We start from the raw sequence: 23,188 nt of genomic DNA on the forward strand, positions 1-23,188 counted from the left end.
CATTCTTAAATGTCACATTGATCAGCTCATTGTTGGCTTATCCCTTTATAGCTGCATAACTACCTTTTTTATTTATTGCAATATTTCTTAATTATTTTGAAATTTTTTAGTAACAAGCTAAGTCAATGTTAAAAAAAAATGTAAAAAATAAAATCTAAGTTTGTGTCAAATTGGTAAACTAAACAAATCAAGCATGCTAAAATGCCTATTAATGGCACGGAGATGAGGGAGAATTATAACTACAAAAGTCACACAAAACCACGTCCAGACACAAGGTTGTTTACAAAAAGTGATAAAAGACCTTTAATTAACAAGGCAAGATATTAAAAATACACCAACGTGTATGCATGAGCCTTCCTCGGGGTCTATGAATGAGTTTCATGTAAAAAAGAAAAAAATACATAATCTCTATAACTGATCCAAACTTCAATAAATCGAATACTAAACGTCGCCCTTTCTCTTAAATTGGAAAAACGAGTATTTAGTGCCGTGGAGCGGCCACACCTGAGCAGGTTGAGCTGAGAGGAGACATGGCAGGCCAACAACTCCACCCCCTCCGCTCCCGTCCTGTTGAGAAATCTGCGGAGGTTCTCATCGGTGAGGTTCATCCAAAGCACGCTCCGACACTGATCCGCAACAACTGCTTTTAAACTGTAAGTAATACAATCGATATATAAAGTACCGAATAATAACACGAACTTGTTCGGATTCCGCTGATTTAGTAGGTTTTAGATGTGTATATTTGGGATACGCGCAATTGCGCATGGAATGTACAAACTTGAAAGAGTTGACCGTAGTCGTTGGGAAGTGAATGGCTGACTGAATACGAGTTCTCGGACTGTGTCTCACTATAGCGACGAATTAAAAGGTTTCTGATAGGATAATGATAAAGTCTCTTGTTAAATAAAAGTTTTAGGGAGCATTTATGTCTTTGCTTTGGCTCTTATTTATTTTTTTTAAAACATAATTTACGTTCAAGATAAACACGTGAATGTATATGTTAATAACCCAGTTCCACCTCGGGTTGTTTCTTCTATATCTTTGAAATGACGAATGAAATGAATGTTTTCTTTTTGTCTCAGGCTGTTGGATACCTGAGTTGTGTCTGTGCCATTTCAGCTGAATAAAGCTTCCCCTGTCTTCCATCAGCAGGAAGAGAAGACAGGCTGTGAACAAACCTCGTCATGAACTGGGCATTCCTCCAGGGCCTCCTCAGTGGGGTGAACAAGTACTCCACAGCTTTTGGCCGAGTGTGGCTCTCTATTGTTTTCCTCTTCAGGGTCATGGTGTTTGTGGTGGCAGCAGAGAAGGTATGGGGTGACGAACAGAAAGACTTCAAATGCAACACGGCTCAACCCGGGTGCCACAATGTCTGCTATGACCACTTCTTCCCCGTCTCCCATGTCCGGCTGTGGGCCCTGCAGCTCATCTTTGTCACCTGCCCCTCTCTCCTGGTGGTGATGCATGTAGCCTACAGGGACGACAGGGAAAGGAAACACCGGCTTAAGTATGGCGAGAACTGTGACCGCCTCTATGCGAACACGGGCAAGAAGCGCGGAGGCCTGTGGTGGACCTACGTCCTCACATTGGTCTTTAAAATAGCTGTGGACGCCACCTTCGTCTACCTTGTGTACCACATCTACGAAGGCTACGACTTCCCCTCGCTCATCAAGTGTGAACAGGAGCCATGTCCCAACAAGGTGGACTGCTTCATCGCTCGGCCCACTGAGAAACGAATCTTCACCATCTTCATGGTGGTCACCAGCCTGGCCTGCATCGTCCTCTCTATTTTCGAAATCGTCTACCTGGTTGGTAAAAAATGCCGTGAATGTATCATCTCGTCACACAACTCTCGCCGCAGCACGACCAACAGGATGCACAGTGGAAGCAACCTGATGGAGTCAGACACTCTAAAGGTGCCTGGCAAAACCAGCCCTGAAACGCCTGCTCCTTCATACAGCCTTGCTATATCTTGAAATGCTGAGAATAAAGACAAAGACTTCATGAAAAACTGTCTTTGGAAAGGAAATATGCTTTTCCTCCCGCTACAGGCGCTCCCTTAAAAGCAGACATTTGTGTGTTTAGAGATTGAACTACGTTCTTTACCGTTTTTGTGTCCACTGTCAGAAAACTTGAAATTCTGGACCACAAGGCATGTGTGTCATTGATCTGGAATGTGGTCACTGTTGTGGATTTCAGTCAGAGTATTCACAGATATATATATTTTTAACAGATGGAGTTCTACAGCCCTTGCAAAGAAAATCAAGTCTGTGTAATTTAGATTTAGCCTTGAGACCAATTACATGAGTCACTTGGTGGTTTGGAGATGGTTTTTCACAAACACAAGTGGTTTGCTGTGTAAAGTTTTCCTTCTACTCGTTGCCAAACCCACGGAATGTTTAGTTCAAGCTGTACTGCGTCTTCTACCTTCCATTACATGTTCATATCTGACTCTTTGTGGATACTGTACTTTATGTAATTTATCAACATGTTTGAAAGATTGTGCTGTTGTGCGTGTTATTGTTCTGACCTGTTTAAACTGCTTCCTGTACACAAGCAGTAGATAGCAATGAAGTCAAAATGCAGAGTTGTGAACACAGCTGGCAATAATATCAGGATGTGCATATTTCACAGTCTTAAGTGTTAATAATATTTTTCATTAAATAAAATATTTTTGTTTAGAAAATGTTTTGGTTTTTTTTTCTCCATAAGCTGAAGAAAGAGACAAGTTAGTACTGCAGTACTGCATTCAATTCATAACAAGTACTGTAACAGTCTTAGCATAGGAAATATACTAAAGAACAACGTAAACCAGCCAGGACTTGTGTCAGCTGATTGACTTTCGTACTTCTTCTTTTTCCATGAGTTTTATAAAGCCCTCCCTCCCCATGGCACACATATTTCTCTGTTGCTAGGAGCAGTGCCTCATTGTTTATGTAGATTGGTACGTTGAGGAGGGCAGAGGAGGAGTCTCCCTCTCCTCAGTTCAGATGATGTGTGCAGACGGATGTGGACCCACCCAGGGCAGGAATTTGCTTCTGAACGGATGTTTTTATTATTTGCATTGCAAGGTGCGATAAGAGTGATGTAGTGATATGAAAAAACACATCTTTTCTTGCTCTCTCCTTCTGTTATTGAGCCAGTCAGAGATTTTGAGTTTGCTCTGCTGAGGTTTTGAGATATCTGTCTCTGAAACTTGTGCTGCCACCTAACAGAATAAATATAGCTTGTGCTGCTCAGAGCAATAAGGACTGACATCTTAAAAAGTCAAAGAGTAAAGTGTTTTTCCACCACTGTTAACAGATTTCATCGGAACAATTAATATCTATTTTAGTAGACGTAGTTCCGATGAACTTTATAACAAAAGAGGTCTGTGGAATATCATGGTAGCCGTGGCACCGTTTTCGAGAAAGACAAGCTGCGGCTGCTAAAATGTTGTTTTTCACCTCTATTGGGGTGCCATTCAGAAATGTAACAAATGGATATCTGAATCCAGAAGGAGGAAACTTTTTGTGGGTGATTCAAGAGAATGTCATTGTCAACCCATCCATATAATATCCAAGTACACAGTAGGGATGAAATGTTTCTTTTTCTAGGGCCAGTGGTGCTAAAAATTAAAGCTCTTAGGTGTTGCATCACATGTGTAGCAAGCTCTGAAAATATAAGCAAGCTTCAGTATGCACAGTTGTCTTTGTTGTTTTCCTGTTTGCCCAGCCTGGGTGGTTCTGTAAATGAGCTGGCAATCACTCCCCTCACGAGATCCTCCCAACTCTTCTAGGGTAGTCCTTCTCTTTTTGTTCCAGTCTTCTCGGCACTGGTACATTTCCTTCCTTTCACAGCAGTCATTAGGGATGTGTTTTTCCTCTTTGCGTTGGTCCGTCTTGTCGAGACTTGAGGCTGGCAGATGTTACGTAACAGTCTGCATTCCTCCAGGTGTGTCCAGGCAGACTGCCTGGGCCAGTTCTTCATCTAGAGTCAAGAAGCAACTCTTCTTTCCCCTTCCCCCTCTACAAATTAATTATTGTTAGCTGAACTGCTCTAATTTAATGCTGCAAGTACAGATGTTGTGTTCACATGCCCAAGCTTTATGCTACAGATGAAGGATAGACGAACATTTGATGAACAGCTGTAGTTGATACTTCTAACAATTTTCTGAGAGTTTTAGCTCATGGCTGCAAGACTTTGAGATGAAGTGTTTAATTTATACAAGCCAGAACTATTATATTCCCTTAATAGTTATACTTTTCACTCCTGGCCTTAGACAAATTCAGCCTTTTTGTTATCATAGAAAGTGCTAATTATTTGTACACCGATGAAAATATGAGTACTCCATGTTTTAGCCAGGTACCAGACAACTGGATTTACTGTCCACATCTCAGATTTACAAATCATTTTTAGACATTTTAACGAAGTTAAAAACAAGACACCATTTCAGCTTAATTTTCAGATTACCTAAATTTGCAATGTATGCATTTGGCATTTCGACAGCTCTTATACCAAAGCTTATACATTACAGATTTACAACAAGGTTTTTTGAAAAGCGCTTACTTAGCTTCCTTTTAAAATGTTGGGCTCAGTTGTGAGCAATTGCTGTTGTGAGCCTGAAAAAAAGCCCATTGAGACATTGTATTTGATTGTTTGAACAATACAAATACCTCTGACTTGACTTGACTTGAAACTGGTGATACATGAGCAAATTTTTATAATGTTATATAATGTAAACACAGGATTCAATAGCTCTGAACACAGGCAAGACCTGGCAGGCTCTGGCACAGCTAAACAAGCTGATATTTGAGTTTCCTTATAACGTCTTACATTTTTCTGTAAACACTTCTAATGATGGATTGTTTTCCCTACAGAACAGAAGCACAGTAAAAAAGTTTGTCTGGTAAATCTCATCTGCAAAGTGTAAGAAGATAAGTTTGGTCGTAAAAGCAGGCGGATGGTGAAGTGGAGACAAAAGCTCATGATCTGACAATGAGGGTGAGCTTAACAGGGCTCATGAATTGTTATCTGAGAAGAGCTTGATGTAAAGGGGAAAAGAATAAAGGAAACAATATGCCTTTTTGGCACAGGTGTGGGTGTTGCATAAAAAAGAGAAGGAATAAATTAATAGTGCAGGAAGATAAAAAGGAACAAGGAAATTGAATATTCATTCTGGCTACATTACAACAAATTCACTCATTTTGGTGTGATCTCCCCACTCTGAACTCCTCTCCACCAGCCACCTGACATTTTTCAATAACCAACCTCCTCAGAAAAAGTGTTGTGACAAGATGAGGCTGAGGACATGCAACAACAAAAAAAATGCATTCACCTCAGGGTGTGTCTGCCTCCTATACTGTATGAAGTACTCTGAAACATGTTGGGACAGGGAGACAGCACTTTCTGAAAACATGAAACAATGGACATAAATCTCCAAACCTTTGATTAAGCACAAAGAGGGGCTTAGAGGGCACTTTGTCTCATTAACCCTGTCTGAGAAGACTTGGACCCTGGTTGCCCCCATGTTGCCAATCCTGAACTTGAACCTGTGTGCTTGAAATCAACAAGGCTCTGATTGGTTTATCTAGTTTCAAACTGTCCATGTGTAGGCTTATCTCCAAATCCTACTCAAAGTCCCTGGAGATGGTTTCTGTGATCTGTGATAACTGTGTTATCCAAAAATATTTGGTTTGCCACCTAACACTTGGGTATGAGTGAGAGAGAGAAAAGGAGCGAGAGAGAGAGAGAGAGCGAGAGCGAGAGTGAGAGCGAGAGAGAGAGAGGGAGGAACATCTGAGGTAGCTCCAGTCTTTCTTCTTTAACCACACCCACAGGCGCATTTCTCAACACTGCGCTTCTCTAGCTGAACCAAATATGTGCGACAAAAAAAAAACGACATTAAAGAAGCAAGCAATTCCGCGGAAATATAAGCGCGTCTTTCAACTAGTAATGGACTAATGCTTCTTTTGGTAAGTGCAAAAAACTCGTTATAATGAACTTTGGATGTGTCTTAAGAGGAGTTCAGCTTTGTGAAGTTCGCGTTTCAGCCAATTGGAAATGAGTTGATTCCTTTTATACAGCAGTCTATGAAACGATAAATAATTTCCGGTGGTTGTAGAAGGGCCTCATGTCGCTAAAGAGCCAATAACCCTGTCAATAGAACATGTCTAAATAACCCCTTCACCATGTGCGTAAAAAGGCTGTTTTTTTTAAGACTAACATATTGAAAAGGCTGAAGTGTGCTTTATGTGAACACACGTTTCTTAAATCAATATTTGTATAAACGTTGTAAAGTAGGCATACTGCTTTCTGAAATACTTACTAAATACTACTAAACTTCACCAAACTACCAACCTTCGTGGACGCTCTTGGGACGGTTTGGCTCAAGACCTACTCCTAACAGTGCGTTATTGTCAGTGGTTGTTTCTGGTAGGGATGATCAATAAGGCCTGTGTGAGATGTTTTGTCATTAAATCAGCTTCGGGAGACGAATGATTTAAAAAGTCAGAATGAAAACGTATGCGTGATTGAAGCCACCTGCAGTAGCTATGACACCACCAACAGAGTGAAAGCAGAATACTCCATGCTGCCAATTAAACCATGTTCACCCATTCTTCATTCTGCCTTCCTCCAGGTTTGAAGATAAACTACTATAGGCAAGATCAGCGAGATTTCGGGAGAAGAGGTATTTGACGGCCGGCCAAGGACATGGACTGGAAGACCTTCCAAGCCCTCCTCAGCGGGGTCAACAAATACTCCACGGCGTTCGGCCGTGTTTGGTTGTCTGTGGTGTTTGTGTTCAGGGTGATGGTGTACGTGGTGGCAGCGGAGCGAGTGTGGGGCGACGAGCAGAGGGACTTTGACTGTAACACCAAGCAGCCCGGCTGCGCCAACGTCTGCTACGACCACTTCTTTCCCATCTCCCATATCCGCCTGTGGGCCCTGCAGCTCATCTTTGTCACCTGCCCGTCCTTCATGGTGGTCATGCACGTGGCATACCGTGACGACCGCGAGCGCAAGTACAAAGCAAAGCACGGAGACAATAACAAGCTGTATAACAACACGGGCAAGAAACACGGTGGCTTGTGGTGGACCTATCTGATCAGCCTATTCGTAAAGACAGGCATCGAGGTCGCGTTCCTCTACATCCTCCACCACATCTACGACAGCTTCTACCTGCCGAGACTGGTCAAGTGCGGTGTGTCACCTTGCCCCAACCTGGTGGACTGCTACATTGGCCACCCCACCGAGAAGAAGGTCTTCAGCTACTTCATGGTCGGAGCTTCGGGCCTTTGCATTGTCCTGAACATCTGCGAGATCATTTATCTCGTCTCCAAGCGCATAGCGCGAATTGCGAACAAGCTCAATAGGCACAAGCGCAAAATGGCTGTGCGTCAGAACGACTACAATGAGGAGGCCTTTGACAACAGCGTCGACACAATGCCAACGCTGCGCCTAAAGGAACAGCCTCCATCCTTTAGAAGCGCAGTCAAGTCTTCACAAAGGCCACCTGGACTCAAACTTGAAGAGAAGATACGAGCCTCTGCTCCAAATCTGTCATTTTTGTGAGCCAAAGATCAGGCTGAAATCAAGAGATCAGCGGTGCCTGAGCTAATACCCATTGACAATCCTCAGAAAACAGAGTCAGAACTATGAGCCAAATATCCTATGAGTCAGACCCTGGAAGTTGAGTCATCAGCACTGAAATCATTCCGTGGGCCCCTGTGTCCACATCTATGACTTTTTTTGAGCACAATTACTTTGGTTTCCAAGTCAACATCCACAATATTTACAAGTCACCTATAGCCAAATTGATTTGTTAATAACTGTGTTTTTCTTTTTTAATACAATAAAAGGTCTGTGTGCCTTTTCAACTTCACCCTTTCACCTATATTAGAACATTCCTGTGAGGTTTCTCTCTTTCTTGTGATTGGACTTTTAACACGGGAGGGAAAGGAAATGAACAAGGAAGCAGGACACTCCTGGCAGAGGTATTCACCCTATCTGCCAGTGAACACAGTGCTCTGTGGTCATTGAATTGTTTTCATTTATTTTAGTGATCTCGTTTTATTTAACTTAACTGACATTGCTTTATCTTCACGGTTTGTTGTCCTGATGACATTGAAAAATGGTAAACAATTCTGCATTGGAGTGTGGACACTCCAAAGTCATAGAGTTATGGCTGAGAAATACTTGAAGGTGTGCATACTGGCCAAAACAAAAATATTTTTACTGCATTTAGTTGTTTTTCAGGTGAGCAACAAAACGCATATATTATTGGTATATTTCTTAATCTAAAGCCTCTGTGGACATATGCTTGGTCTCAGGTTTCTGCTGCACGGTGTACATACCGTAGACTGTGTGTGTTTTGACGTGCTTGTACACACTCAGCTCATCCAAGACCACTGTTGATTTAAATAAGGCGAAAGGAATGCTGCGGTTTAATTTAGTGTTGATAGAGCAGGAGCACACAAGAGGAAGAAAGTTGGACAGATGGCTCATTGAACTATAGCATGCATTTTTGCAAGTCCCTAATTGTCCACTGTGGATATCAGATGGAAATGTATTTTATGCACTTGTTAATAATGCCATTTTTACAAAACATAACATGTATTGAATGTGTTTGTGTGGTGTTTTAACAGTAAGGGCTGCTAATTGATGCCTTATGTTAATTTAATTTCTGGAATATGGTTTCTATTTACACATGTGGGATAAACACATTTTCTCCCAGGATACTGATCATTATTTAAGGAGCTGAATTTTTCAATTTATGCTGACTCATTACTAAGTTTCTGACATTAACAATCACCAGGCTGCAATGAAAAATTAATTAAAAAAAACATTTTTTTAAAAACAGCAGGCTTGCATGCCAATTAGCATTTATTCATTTGAATTAGCCGCGAGGGGGGCTGCAGTAAGAATCTCAGTCTGCCTGTCAGACTTGTCAGTCAGGTTTGAACAAGGTGCAGCAATGAAACAGCCATTTCTTTTATGAATCATTTCCACAACAAACTGCAAAATCATTGAGCCTGTAGATTCATCACAATGCTTCTAATTTAATTAAAAAAAAATAATATCAGCAGCACATTTTATTTATGAAATAGTATTTATTTTTAAAATTCACAATCTAGTTGAATATTTACATGATGAATTTGAAGAGAAGCAATTTAAAATAAATACACAGCACATCAATATTTTTTTTCACAAGCCAGTACAATGCCCAAGGTCAAAAGAACTGATACGTTTCCATAGATGCTCCCTATAGAGAATTAATTTGAAGACAGTGATCACTGCATACAACAGTGAGTTTATCCATACCTAGGACATTTTTACTGGTTCATTATTATAAACCCACTGCCCAGAAAGGAATGCAATCACACCATTAAAAAAAAACCTATTGAAGGCATAGAATTAAAGTAGGATATGTATGATTAGACTGACTTTACATAAGGCACTGTTTCAGCTATGCTATCATATAGTGAATCAGGTATTTTATTTGTGCTTATTTTATTTTAAACAGAGGGAGGGGTCAGTAGTACCATCTAAACCTTAAAGTAATATTCTCATACCAGGAGAGGATGAATCAAACTAAAATGAGAATAGGGAGAATAGAACATACAGAGAATGATGGCTCCAGGTTGCATGGTTGTGCTGCAGTGTACAGTCTGTGAAAGAGCCTGTGGTTTGGCTTTTGTCTACAGCTTGCAGGTGGCCTGCGCCACTTTGGAGTTGGTCTTTCTGTTGAGGGTTCGACAGATGAAAGCTCCAGCATCCATCAGCTTTGAGAGGTCCACTCCCTGAGGAGGAGGACAGAAAGTCACAAGGTCAAAGTTGAGGGAGCTCACATCGTACACAATAATTAGAACTGCAAACTAATTTATAATGGGGTGGACCGGAACATTGTGCAAAGCTGGTGCATATAATTTATGAAAGACCAGTTTTTCCTCATCAGAAAATAAATAAAGTACATACATAAAGAAATAGGTTAAAAATAAGCTTCTTTGTTTTTTATTTAAGTCAACAAAAAAAGCAAGAGCAGCATCTTTAAGCGCTACTAAAAAGAACCAAAAGAGAGGCGAGGCTAAAGAGAAACACAAACTTACTGTTTGAATCCCAAGTCCATGCAGCATATAGACTACATCTTCAGTAGCAACATTCCCAGAAGCCCCCTGGGCATAGGGACAACCACCGAGTCCAGCTACTGATGAGTCAACCACACTGATTCCCATCTGCAAAACACAGAAAATCTGTAGCTTGAAATTGACTGAAGTTTACACAACATCAACAAAAGATTACCTACATGGACAAAATATTTCCAAATAGCATTAAAATAACAAGAACCAGGTCTGACCTGTAAGGCTACAAGGATGTTAGCAAGGGCCTGGCCGTAGGTATCGTGGCAGTGCACTGCCAAGGCATTAACTGGCACCTCTCTGCTCACCACCTCTAGCATTTTACTCATGCTACCTGGAGTCCCCACTCCAATAGTGTCACCCAGAGAGATCTCATAGCAGCCCATGGAGTACAGACGCTTAGCTACCTGCAAGAGAGTCAAAGCAGCACCTGGTTGCATGAGTGACACAGTGCTTACATTGTGCCATTTTACATAATGTAAACAAACATCAAGTGAGAACGCACATGTGCAACTTTTTCAGGTGCCACCTTGCCTTCATATGGACATCCAAGAACACATGACACATACCTGCAGTGACAAGAAACAGAGTAGAAATTCATGCCAAAATCAAACGTTATAATTCCAATGATTTATACGTTTGTTGACAGTCAAGAGCGAGACAGCGAACCTACCCTCTAACTGGAACACCAGCCTCTTTAGCTGCTTTCATAACCTCGTCAAAGCGCTGTAAACTCTCGTCCACTGAGCAGTTTATGTTCTTCTTACTGAACAGCTCAGATGCAGCACCAAATATGGCTACCTCTAAAGCTCCTGCTTTTATCTGTAGTAAGCAAGAGCAAGGAAAATGCATTTTAAATGACACATTAAGACAAATCACCTACAGTAGAAGAAGCTGGATATACACTATTTCAGTGTAGCTATTTGGAAAGTGTGTTGGTGTATGATTGACGCTCACCGCAGCCTGGAAACCTTTGAGGTTGGGGGTGAGGACCGGGTAAGACACTCCAGGTTTCCTATCAATCCCCTTCATCACCTCTACCTGGTCTGCCATCTAACATTTGGACAAGGATGACAGAAACCATTAGTGCTTTAGAAAAAAAAGCCTGTTTCATTCTCATACACTGTGCTTTGGTTTCTGTAACTCATTGGGTGTGTCAGCACTTTCCATATGAATGGCTCTGAGTGGGAGAACAAGCTCACCTGTGGAACCCATTTTGGAGATACAAAGCTGGTGGCCTCAATGACTGGCAGTCCTGACGCGGACAACATGTCAATCAAATTTATTTTAGTCTCTGTTGGCACCATAGTCTGAGAGTGGGAGCAGTAAAGCAACAAGATGAGGAACACTTGAAAAACACAGAAAAATGCATGACTGGGAATCCTAGACCGTAAAAGAAATGGATGCAGTACATTTCCACGGAGGCGAGTGAAGTCTATTAGAAGCATGCCTTTCAACCTCTTTAATGTAAATTTCATGCCCCCCTTTTTCATGTTTGTATGCATGTTTGCATTTAATGTTGTCAATGTATTTATGTTTGTGTACTGGAATAATAAAGTTTTTGAAAGCAAAAATAAATAAATAATAAGTCTATTAGAAGCACTTTTTCCGGTGATGGCTGAGCGTTACGGCGGAGCCTCCAACGGAGTTTGAAGACGTAGAGGTGACGTGAGCAACCTGTCTGAAAGTTGTAAGTCTTCTGTTAGCTGTGCCAAGAGAAATCTCAATCATTCCCAATCTTGCAGAGATGCAGAGCGTACGTATATGTAAGGAGAAAACATAGGCACAGGCTAATTATTAACTAAAATGCTAGTTAACATTAGTAATTAAACTTAAAACAGCTAATGTAAGAGAATACATGAGCTATGCACCTGCTCCATCTTAGTACACTGATGGTAAAAAAGCAATCGGTGGTGTTAATGTTAGACTGAGATATTTTCTGGCTATAACTGTGTAATCAAATTAACCTTTGTGTGGTCCTTCGGGTCCTTGTGACCCAAAGGACAAAACAAGGGTTAATACAGCACCTTAGTGCTTGTTTGTACAACATTTTGGCCAGCTTAAACTGTGTTTAAATGTGCTCTAGAAAAAAACTTTCTTACTTTACAAGAGACAGGATTTAGAGAGCAATTCTCAACAAAATAAACGGAAGTACATAACCCTTGTGTTGTCCTTTTGGGTCCCGGTGACCCAAAGGACAACACAAGGGTTAACCAACAATTCTTACATAATTTTACCTTTTCATTCTGAAGACCATCTCTGGGTCCCACCTCCACTATTTTCACCTTCTCTGGAAGAGCTTGACCTGCTCTTACGTCAGCCTGCACAAACACACACACACAAACACATTTAGCACAGGTGTGAAGTAGCAGTATTAGCAAAGCCGGTCTACGGATATTATATACGGATATATTCTACTATATTAGAAATTCTTTGGTATTAGTCAACTAACTGCTGCCTAGTTCACCGACTATGTTAGCTTAACCGTAGAGGACGCTAACAGCTGGTTGACAAGCACTGCCGCCCAGGCTGCTAGCTATACGTGCACAGTTTAACCTGCTGGAAGATAAAAACTCACTGCTTTGACCTTTGCTGTTGAGCTAAACGCCACATACTTCTGACCCATGGCTGAACTTAAAGAGCTTCTGTATACAAGCCTCATTACGGCAGCCATGATGGTCTGACCTCACTTCTTCCTCGAGAGGCTGGAACGGACAGATTATAAAAAGCACTGCAAGGGCGCCATCTATTGGCCGGGAATTTGAATTGAAAAATAATTTTGTCATTGACTGTGAAATGTTGGTCAGATTAACAGTATTAAACACAATTTAAAGCTGTCGTTTAATGACGCCACAATTAATATTATGGCAAATATTTAGATTTTATTGGGAATTTATTTTATAGGCATATGTATTTTTTCTAAAACAATACATGCATGTTACTGTTCCTTCAAGTCTTTACATAACTGAAACACTCTCTGAAATGACATAAAAACAAAGAGCATATACACAATTAATGTTATAGTTGTATGTTTGGCTTTATTTTATTGTGTATTTCATTATTTTCTCCTTTAATGTTCTTGTACTTAATATAATTTCCTTTTATAAGATTTGATTGCATGCACTTTCCATTTACACTGCAAATGGGGTGAAAAGACAGACACAGCAATGTATAAAAATATTTTAATGTGTGAAAAAGTAAAAAAACAACAAATAAATTATAATTTTTTATCATAGTGCATATTATAATTAAACATAATCATAGAAAACTGCAACCGTGTGACATTGGGAAAAAGGTCTGCGCTTCACTTTCCCTGCAGAAAGTAGGGAAATACCAGTAGTCCCTGTTCTGTCCAGCTTTTATCAAAGCAGTCCCAAAAAGTAGCAAAGGTATTCTTCCATGCATATGAAAAAAAAATATATATATATATGTTTGAAAGAGTTATCATTCAACTATAATTGAAGCAAAGGAAACACTGAATATGCATGCTTTGGATACTGCATATCCTTATGAAGTTTAACAAAAAGCATTCCATTTTGTCACAAAGGTCAACATCTCATTTAAAGTAAAGATTAAACAGTTGCATGTAACTAATAGACAACTAATATATCATAAATGTGTGTATTTACATTAGTGGATTACATATTATTTTGTGCATAAATTCTCTTGCATGGCTTTAGCACGCACAACAGGATCACACACACACACACACACACACACACACACACACACACACACACACACACACACACACACACACACACACACACACACACACACACACACTTTGGTTTCATTTCACTGCAGCTCCTCGTCACTGTCGTCAACCTGTTGGATGATGAGGTCAGCCCCCGAGTCTTCAGCCAGGTCGTCGTCATCGGTTACCATCCAGCTCCTCTTGCTGTCCCCCTCCTCCTCCCCGTCCACTCCCAATAACAGGGCTGGTTCCTCACTAGCACCATCTAGACTGTCCATGGGGATTTCATCACAATCCACTTCCTGGATGCACGTGGTGCACATGCGGTAGCGTCGTGTGCCCTCACACACCACATGCCCAGTCTCCTCCGTCACCTGACACTTACACTTCCTGCACACCAGCTTCCTGGCTTGATGGATCTTTGGAAAAACAAAAAAATGTTACATAAAAAAAAAGTTGGTTTGTGTTTCTGTAGCTGTATGGGTAGGTGGCTGTAAACACTCATACATGATTTTTAGTTTCTTCAACCCTGTAGCGCAACCTGAAGTTAAATCTTTATCACAATGTCTGTTTCTCAAGCCGTTTCATCAATAATTAATTACTTTAACCTCCTGGTTGTAATAAACCTACCGTCTCAAAATGGCTACGAAGATGCTCCAGGCGAGTAAAGCGTTTATTGCAGGCCTGACAGGGGTACGGCCTCTCTCCAGTGTGGCAGCGCAAGTGACGCTTCAGGTCAGCCTTCCTCTTCACCGTGTGTGTGCAAAAGGGACACTTGAAGCGCATAATGGGGTTGGAGTCTGCAAAGAGGAAGAGAAAGTGTTCAGAGCTTTGGCTTTTCTGTTTATTCCCTGGATATCTTACTGGCTTCCTTTGAGGGTTACCCTCATGCCAGTCTGCTGATGATGTTATTCCTTTTCTCACTTCTCTAGAGAACTATTGTCTTTCCATTTACTCATATACAGTCCTACTCACCTTTATTAAAGTGTCCAATAACACCCACAATAGGTGGCAGAGTAGCATACAGCTCCTCTGCCTTTTCAGCCTTTCGTGTCCTCGCCTCCTCGATGTCTAAGTCTTCAGGTTGGTTGGAGCGGGTGCTGTTGGATGCTTTCCTCTTGGTTCCCCCTTTACCTCGCCGGCGCTCTGATCCAGGCAAGGTGTACAGAGGGTCCTGAGGGTCCTGCAGGTCCTCTGCCTCTGCATTGAGATCATCAGCAGGGCTGCTTGGGTTAGTCTTCAGGGCTGAGGTAGATGACTCCTGGTCTGGGTCTTTCCCCATAAAGTTAGACTGAGATCTGGAGTTGTCCCGGGTCCAGAGCGCCGGTGGTGGGCTGACAGAGCTGAGGCTTTGCTGCTGCTGCTCTGAGGTTTCCTCTCCTGCCCCGCTGGTAAAACTGCAGGTCTCAGACAAGCTTAGGCAGCGGTCACTGTCTTCATCTTTCACACTGATGTCCAAGGAAGATTTGATAAAGTTCTTGCAGTAGTTGATGACATTGTTCATCTGCAAGTAGCTGGCTGCAGACATCACCTCAATCACATTGTGACTGGAGAGGTCCAGCTGGCCAGAGTAGATGAAATCCAGGATGACGGTGAAGGTCTCAGGGCTGAAGACGTCAAAGGTGGCGTTGACAGAGTCGGAAAGCCCGTCGGGCCCCTGGGACAGCAGCATGCGGAAGTAGCCGCTGCTGGCGTACAGGACGTTGCGGTGGGCCCTGAAGAGCTGTCCCTCCACCAGCACGCTGCAGTCACAGAAAAGTTCCTGGCGGCGCTGCTGGTTGAGCTGCTTCAGCAGGCTGCTTTGGTGAGACACTGTGATGTCAGCGGTGTTGAACCACCTCTGAGGCTGCCTGCAGGAGACAACATGATAGCACTCACACTGGTTGTGCATGCGGCATAGACTGACTTGTTCTGCAAGACAATAACAGATCATAGAGGCCTTGTGGACACTCATTACTGAAACTGAGACACTTCCATCTTCATGATCTAGAATAAACAAGCTAAGACTATTCATGCACGAGCCTATGCATACATAATACATAATTGAATTGTACATATTAATGGAAACATGCACCCCTGGGGTGTGATTCTTGGAACATCTGACCCTATTACCAGCTTACCTTGGTAAATGATTAGCTACAGACCCCAAATATTGACAGCAGGTCACATAGCAAACATACCAGTGACACCCCATTGACGTAGCTGTCAATTCTCCCCGGTCTTTGTTTCTGCACTGGACTATTTCCAGCTCAGCAGACCATCCGCCCACAGGACTTCATTCTGCACTGTGATTGGCTGGACGAGCCTTCAATCAAAATCTTCTTCTAATGGGCTACACCCGACTCCAGTCAGAGAGCATCGGGTGGCAAAACCCTGTAATCATCCCTGAGGGACGCTAAAGCGCGCATGAAATATCTTATGTTACAAACAAACCAGACTCATGGGAAGAGAAAAAGCACTGTTACCGGGCATGATATCCAAAGAAATTGCCGAAGCCACATTGTCAGAATAGTTCTTTTTCTATAGTAACCTATTTAGCCATCCTCTTGTAAAGTCTGCATTACACGCATTCATTTTTAATTAGGCTACGCGATGCTTGCTGACAGGCTTCACAACGCCCGATAACCCACGGTGCAACGCCCGCCCGCAAGACTCTATAGTGCTCCTCATTTCACACGGAACCAAGTCTAGTATGTTTACCGAGCAATTCTCCCTTAATTCAGGTATCAGTCGACCTACAGAACGGCATGAGAGTGCTGCAGTCCTGCGAGAGAAAAGCGGGCAGCGGCGCACCAGAGCAGCCCAGTCTGTCCTGGAGCGACGCCCACTTCAGGCTCCAGCAGCACACAATAGAAAAATAGATACAAACCTCCAGCAACTGTGCATGCTGCCAGTTGATAAATAAATATATTCACATAGTATATTATATTAGGCGCTAAAACGCCCGTTTTCATCCTAAAGACCACCCCCACTTCTCGCCGGAGGTCCGGAGCGCAGCGAGCACCGGGGAGGATTTGCCTGCTGCCCAAACCCAGCGACTCTTTCCCAGGCGTGAGGTGTCGGAAGGACCCGCTTACGCCCCACGCCGTGATACCCCTGACAAAATCCATCGATACTCACTGGTGACTTGATTCACCCGGCGCCCGATAGAGTCTACTCGCCCCCAAGTCTGCCACCATTTCCATTTTTAATTTCTTTAGCCTTTTTTTCTGTGCTCTTTTTTTCTGTCCAGGGTCCACAGTCAGGCACTTCCTGCTCAGCCCTAAAGACCGAAACCCGGTTAGAGCGACTGGAGCAGTGTGCTGACGTGGGTGTTTATTAACTGGGTGCCCGAGGGTTCAAGGAGCCATTTAAAGCCCTAGTGCCCCCTTTAAATGTATCGTATGGACAGAATATTAATATTGAACACCAAATATCCCAGCCATAGAAAATTGTGCAATATTTCTACTAGGATTCTGTAGGGATTTGTAGCCTGTATAAACCCTCTACTGCCCATATCATACTGGTAGATTTCTAAACTGCCTTGATATCACTATGATAATGTGTTTCTGTGATGTTCAATAGTGACTTTTCAGCAAACTTATATTTACAAGTGAGTATATTTTACTGGAATATTCTTATTTTTTTGTCACTGAATCATTTTTCTTTGTTAGCATTGAAATAGTCAATCTCCCCTAATTACAACTAATTTCACAATAATTTGAAACAGCCCCGTTTCATAATAGAGAGGAAATGAAGGCTTCAGTTTTCTCAGTAAGAAAATGTATTTATTCATCATTGTTATGGCTCACAGATCAATACATTAATTAGAGAAAGATCAAATATTTATTGTTAATCTGAAATAATAAAGTAAAATCAGAAAGACATTTGTTGTGTTAACTGTTGGTTTTAATGTAAACAGTAAATAAGATAACCCTCAATAAAGAACAAATATAATATGAAACAAGAGAAAACATAAAGCATTCAGCTCAATCATGTGTTAATATGAAATGCAAAAATGAGGAAGTTGATTGTTCCCTTTGGCCCGGTGATTTAGAAGAAGATTTCACAACAACAGAAGGCTGGAGTTGCATCAAGAGGCTGTGTCTTTGGAAAATCCAGTGGGATTCATGGACTGCCAGCGCCACAGATCCTCACCTGCATGGGTACAGAAAAAATAACATCAGGATGTTATGGGGAAATATTTCACCAAAAAAAAAAAACTTATTAAAATACATGTAGATGTTTGCAGTGTGACTGCCCTTACACATTCTTTCCAGGTTAAATTCAGCCTTCCAGCCCAGCTCCTTCTCGGCTAGACGAGGGTCAGCGTAGCAGGATGCTATGTCTCCTCCCCTACGTGGGGCGACTTTGTATACGATCTATTGAGAGGACACATTCATATTTAACAAAAAGGAGGGTGGTTAAGCCTAAAAAGTGGGATTGTCAGTGAATCAGGGGCCCCCCTCACAGTCAATGTCAGGTTTGCCATCTCTTAACTAACAGGATAACACCATGTAGTGTGGTTACTTCTCCAAGTCACTTCAATTACTCTCAGAAGACACAATACGATCGCTGACCCTGAAGAGAATTTACTTTGGAGAGAAAAGAGCTCTTCTGTCACTCACCTCTCTCCCTGATGCCTTCTCCATGGCTTTCACCATCTGGAGCACAGAGTAGCCTGTCCCTGTTCCCAGGTTGTAAACCTACAGGCAATCATGTATCAATGTGAATGCAGAAGGAACCAGAAAATGTGTTTTCAAAATGCTTTTGTTTTTGCTGTTTTTTTTTTAAATGTACCTTGCAGCCGCAGTTGTCCTTTAGCTTCTTCACAGCTGCTATGTGTCCTTTTGCCAGATCTACGACATGGATATAATCTCGCACACCTAGCAAGATGAATAAACTACATGATGAATATATGCTATGACAGTTTGCTTGTCATTAAGAGCCCCCTGGCCAAATTATATTTCAAACCACAATTAAATATGTGCACAGAAGTTACAGGTCTTCTCTATTACCTGTCCCATCAAGTGTGTCATAGTCATTCCCAAATACACTGAGGCACTTTCTTCTCCCTATGGCCACCTATGAGGGAGATAATTTAAGCAATGCCAACAATGGAAAATTTTCCAATAGCTAATAACTACCAAACACATGGAATATGCATTGCATGCTCTGATCTGATCCAGGCATGTATTTGGCAGAGAGTTTGTGTACCTGGGCAACATATGGCAGCAGGTTGTTGGGGATACCCTGAGGGTCCTCTCCTATAAGTCCAGAGGAATGAGCCCCAATTGGGTTGAAATATCGCAGCAGCACTGCATTCCAGTCCTGCTGACACATAGGCAATCATGAAACACAATATTTGTATGTGCATCTTTGAATGCCTTTCTGGCTCCTGATCAGTACCTTCTCAGCTTTACAGTGGTCGCTGATCATCTCCTCAATGAAGTACTTGCTCTGGCCGTAGGGGTTAGTGCAGCCGCCTACGGGGTGCTTCTCGTCGATGGGAAGCTGCTGAGGGTCTCCGTAGACCGTTGCCGAGCTGCTGAAGACCAGATTGTGCACCTTGTGAGCCTGCATCACCTGGGACCCGTGCAGATGCAAACAAAGACGGCACACACATACAGTCAGCAGCCTAAAGCACACACACCTTAGGTGTAAGCATTAAACGTTAAGTTTGGCAGACACAGTGGGCTCCACAAGTTAAAAGTTACAAAGGGTGCATTGTTAGAATTAGCAGACTCAGTATTAAATGAATACATGCTGTCATGCACTCAGTGAACAAAGATGAAGTGCAAATAAAGATCAGTTCAGAAATGAAGAGTGAATGGAGGACATAAGGAGTAAGTTCAGATGACAAAGTTTAAACTGACCTCAAGCAGGTTCATGGAGGCGGTGAGGTTGACTCTGTAGTAGCGCAACGGCTGCTCCACTGACTCCCCAACAGCCTTCAGACCAGCAAAGTGCATCACCGCAATAAAAGAATGCTGCAACACATAGATATTTAGGCATGTGTATGATCTTTTTTTTTACAACTTATATGCACACCTAGTACCTATATGCCCATGCACTACCCATTGTCAATGCTTTCTGAGCATGTATGGTAGCCAGCAGGGACATTCTTTGGTAAAAAAAAAAAAAAAAAAAAAAAAAAAAAGTCTATAAAAGCGAGGAATTGTATAAATACTGGTGTATTTATCAGATGGCCATGAATACATACAATACAACCCTTCAAAAGCAAACTCTCCCAGCATTTATTCAATAATAGTAATTTAAAAAAAACTTTTACTTTCTGACCTTTTTGAAGAGTTTTTCCAAGCCAGGTTGGTCCAAAAGATCTAGTTCATGGAACTCAATGCTGGTGTCGAGGAGCTTCTCTATCCTACGTATGCTCTCTGGCACATCTCCTTCTCCTCCATCCACAACAGGATGACACACACACACACACACACACACACACACACACACACACACACACACACACACACACACACACACACACACACACACACACACACACACACACACACACACACACACACACACACACACACACACACACACACACACACACACACACACACACACACACACACACACACACAAGACACAAGACACACAAGACACACAGTATCACTGCACTAAACAAACACACTTGGAACTGCCAAGTTTATGGTGTACAAAGTTCACCAGCCGGTGTTTCCAGTAAGGGAGCTTACCTCTTACAGCGTTACTGAAGTTGTCTACCACGACTGGCTTGTAACCTGCTTCAATGAGCTCCAGCACACAGTGACTCCCAATGTAGCCTCCTCCACCTGTGACCAGCACCTTCTCTGCCATTTTCTCACCTGTGAAATACAACATACAATCAACCATCCATTTAAACACCTTCTCTGGTTATTTAAGTTGGTTATGCAGTAGTTCCTGATTTTAGCAGTAGGAGAATGACTTGAGTGCACACATAGATATATCTATGGAGTGCACACCCTAGACCTGCTCTGAAAGAAAAAAAAAAAAAAAACAGGATATCCTTTAGTCTGAGCCCAGTTGAGCACACCTGAAAGGTTTGTTAGGCCCACTTGACAGATGTGACCCACCCACATTGTCCCACGTCAGTCGGTTCAAGCCTGAACCGGTGTAACCACATAAAACAATTATAGTGTCTGCAAGATGATACGTCAGTGCCTACTACTTTTCATTGTTGGAAGTTATTCTTATCTTTTGAGAGAGCACTTTTTGTTGTTGCAATGAACACAGTAAAGGCTGCATCGGAATGAAATTTGCTATAACATACACATACATACATTTAACTACATGCCACCTAGGATACATTCTTAACACTCTAAGTGTTCCCATTACATCATTATTCAGTGCTTAGGCGTTTGAGCCAGACTATACAATAAAAACAAAATGTTTGTATGTAATGTTAGCCTATCAAAAAACCCACTTAAAGGTGTTTTTAATATCAATATGTCATGCATTTCTGCCAGTTCCTCTCAAGGCATATAACTAAAACTAGGCCTACACTCTAACCCAGTAAGCAAAGGTACAACTCTCTTAACAAACTGTCAAAATGAGACCACATCGTAAATATTTATGGTACAGAATGATTGAAGTTGTCAGTTAAAAGACTTACTAAATTTCCCGATAAGAATGTAAATTGTCGTTCCCGGCAGAGTCTCTTGATAAAACTGGTTAGAAGAAGCATGAAAGAAAGTGTGTGTTAAGACAGAATGACGTTTTATCTGTCAATTGTTTTAGTGAGAGTTCGCCTCTCTCCATATTTCTTTACTTCCTGTGAAACGTGGAACAGAATCATGGTGATGATTGGCGCGCAACTTCCTGTACGTTTTCTTTCAAAAGAAAAGCTTAAACATTCCTGAAATCGCACCACAGAACATTGAATTCACTTTAGCTTGAACTGTGATCTACCAACTGATCAGTACGTGATGTAATACCTTGTAGAATAACCATAACAGTCGATAAACCTGTGTTAATCTGGACATAATTCAGTTTTAATTTTGAAGTACAAAACGGATTCGCAATATGTTTTATCGCTAACTTCACTGTATTTAAAGTCTCTGCCGTGGTACGTGATCGCCTTACATGCCGTGACGTCAGACACACCTAATAAAGCCACGCCTTTGACCATTTACATAAGGAGGTGATTGTGCCGAGCAAATCTGACACATACCGGGTGGCAAAGGAAAAGTGCCACGTTATAAAACAAACAAAATTCAGGGCAGCAATGCAAGTGCAACTTAGTTAAAAAAGACACAACTACTTATAGCCTATGTAGCCTATACCATTTTCTTGAATACAGTCAGGTCCATTCAGACAGTTTGCACATAGGCTACTCAAATAACAATAAGGGATAGTTGTATAGTTTGTATATTATAATATGTTTTTTGTGATAAAGGTGTTATTATTGTTTTCATAACAAACACAAACAAACTGCACCCCATACACACAATATGTATGTCTTTATGTCGATAAAAATATAAAAAGAATGGCAGATCTAAATAGTAATATTCACAAATTAATATCATTAGGCTATATCATAAACTCAAAAGAAAAACAATGATATGTTATATATTTAAATTAAATTAGATTGAGGGAAACTATCACAACATGCCAATACAAAATAAATCATATTAATTCCTTAATCTGTGAAGCTGCTGTGTGAACACCATGCCTCAAAAGTTTCCTGACTGGCTCCATGTTATGCCAGCAATGCACATTTCTGGGGGAGTGATATCTAGACCAGCACATATTCCTAAACTTGAGAAACAATAACCTCAAACTTAAATCTACATATTATTTAAAACTTTTCTTCTTTTCATGCACAGACAAATACTCATTCCCAACCTCCACAACACTAACAGCAATCGTCATGAAATCATCAGATAAAGAGCTTGTTAAATAGAGCTGCATTTTCTATTAACTTTAGATCATTTTTTCCAAAATAATGCATGTTAAATATATATTGGGATTATATAGGCAGCTGTTGTTTTCCATTTTTATGAAGTTCAGATTTAGGATTCTTATATATCCTGTACCATTTCTGAAGCCCGTTTGCCAGTCCTGCCCTGCCCAGAGACACTGGCACATGAAGAAAGGCAGCAGATTCGGGAGGAAAGAAAGATGAGACTAGTCAGATACCTTAGAGATGAAGTGTGTTTGCTTCATTCACTGCAAATGCCGTCTCTTTGTTAGAAAGGACTTGGAGCTGATGAAAAAATATCAAGGGGGAAAAACTAAATGGCAAAATACTTCAGCAGGGGAACATGGTAATAATAACAAAAACCAATCCCACCATTCAGAAGAGGACAGAAGAGAGACTGAAGAAAACATTTAAAACTTAGAGGAGGAACAACATGTGACTGTTTGA

At 41.5% G+C, this 23,188-nt stretch overlaps 5 protein-coding genes across 12 annotated transcripts; 2 read left to right on the forward strand and 3 right to left on the reverse strand.

The window, feature by feature from the left end:
- Positions 1-485: 485 nt before the first annotated feature.
- On the forward strand, positions 486-2,628 carry gjb10 (gap junction protein beta 10). Of its 3 annotated transcripts, none has more exons than XM_028566105.1 (2): positions 486-653; positions 1,083-2,628. In XM_028566105.1, the coding sequence occupies exon 2, from the start codon at positions 1,185-1,187 to the stop codon at positions 1,974-1,976; it is 792 nt and encodes a 263-aa protein (XP_028421906.1). In that variant the 5' UTR covers positions 486-653; positions 1,083-1,184; the 3' UTR covers positions 1,977-2,628. The 3 variants fall into 3 exon arrangements, with proteins under 3 accessions (XP_028421906.1, XP_028421907.1, XP_028421908.1); XM_028566106.1 differs by having other exon boundaries at positions 1,150-2,628; XM_028566107.1 differs by having other exon boundaries at positions 1,153-2,628.
- Positions 2,629-5,793: 3,165 nt separating this feature from the next.
- On the forward strand, positions 5,794-8,716 carry gjb3 (gap junction protein beta 3). Its single transcript, XM_028566056.1, has 2 exons — positions 5,794-5,954; positions 6,620-8,716. The coding sequence occupies exon 2, from the start codon at positions 6,694-6,696 to the stop codon at positions 7,552-7,554; it is 861 nt and encodes a 286-aa protein (XP_028421857.1). The 5' UTR covers positions 5,794-5,954; positions 6,620-6,693; the 3' UTR covers positions 7,555-8,716.
- A 356-nt stretch (positions 8,717-9,072) lies between these two features.
- On the reverse strand, positions 9,073-12,834 carry hmgcl (3-hydroxy-3-methylglutaryl-CoA lyase). Of its 2 annotated transcripts, none has more exons than XM_028566530.1 (9): positions 12,706-12,834; positions 12,356-12,439; positions 11,321-11,428; positions 11,076-11,171; positions 10,792-10,940; positions 10,624-10,687; positions 10,337-10,525; positions 10,089-10,214; positions 9,073-9,782 (listed from the first exon to the last, which is right to left on the reverse strand). In XM_028566530.1, the coding sequence occupies exons 1-9, from the start codon at positions 12,790-12,792 to the stop codon at positions 9,681-9,683; spliced, it is 1,005 nt and encodes a 334-aa protein (XP_028422331.1). In that variant the 5' UTR covers positions 12,793-12,834; the 3' UTR covers positions 9,073-9,680. The 2 variants fall into 2 exon arrangements, with proteins under 2 accessions (XP_028422331.1, XP_028422330.1); XM_028566529.1 differs by having other exon boundaries at positions 12,697-12,834.
- A 452-nt stretch (positions 12,835-13,286) lies between these two features.
- zbtb8a (zinc finger and BTB domain containing 8A) lies at positions 13,287-17,095 on the reverse strand. 4 transcript variants are annotated; one of them, XM_028566527.1, is made up of 4 exons: positions 16,936-17,095; positions 14,791-15,665; positions 14,446-14,615; positions 13,287-14,234 (listed from the first exon to the last, which is right to left on the reverse strand). In XM_028566527.1, the coding sequence occupies exons 1-4, from the start codon at positions 16,998-17,000 to the stop codon at positions 13,917-13,919; spliced, it is 1,428 nt and encodes a 475-aa protein (XP_028422328.1). In that variant the 5' UTR covers positions 17,001-17,095; the 3' UTR covers positions 13,287-13,916. The 4 variants fall into 4 exon arrangements, with proteins under 4 accessions (XP_028422328.1, XP_028422329.1, XP_028422327.1 ...); XM_028566528.1 differs by having other exon boundaries at positions 14,791-15,726; positions 16,936-16,993; XM_028566526.1 differs by lacking the exon at positions 16,936-17,095 and adding an exon at positions 15,936-16,927.
- Positions 17,096-17,560: 465 nt separating this feature from the next.
- Positions 17,561-21,598, reverse strand: gale (UDP-galactose-4-epimerase). 2 transcript variants are annotated; one of them, XM_028566127.1, is made up of 11 exons: positions 21,434-21,598; positions 20,517-20,645; positions 20,095-20,207; positions 19,671-19,784; positions 19,204-19,380; positions 19,012-19,125; positions 18,813-18,879; positions 18,595-18,680; positions 18,423-18,500; positions 18,062-18,176; positions 17,561-17,952 (listed from the first exon to the last, which is right to left on the reverse strand). In XM_028566127.1, the coding sequence occupies exons 2-11, from the start codon at positions 20,635-20,637 to the stop codon at positions 17,888-17,890; spliced, it is 1,050 nt and encodes a 349-aa protein (XP_028421928.1). In that variant the 5' UTR covers positions 20,638-20,645; positions 21,434-21,598; the 3' UTR covers positions 17,561-17,887. The 2 variants fall into 2 exon arrangements, with proteins under 2 accessions (XP_028421928.1, XP_028421927.1); XM_028566126.1 differs by having other exon boundaries at positions 20,095-20,210.
- Positions 21,599-23,188: the final 1,590 nt, after the last annotated feature.

The sequence above is a fragment of the Perca flavescens genome, chromosome 20 (genome assembly GCF_004354835.1).
Source record: "Perca flavescens isolate YP-PL-M2 chromosome 20, PFLA_1.0, whole genome shotgun sequence".
Lineage (NCBI taxonomy): Eukaryota > Metazoa > Chordata > Actinopteri > Perciformes > Percidae > Perca > Perca flavescens.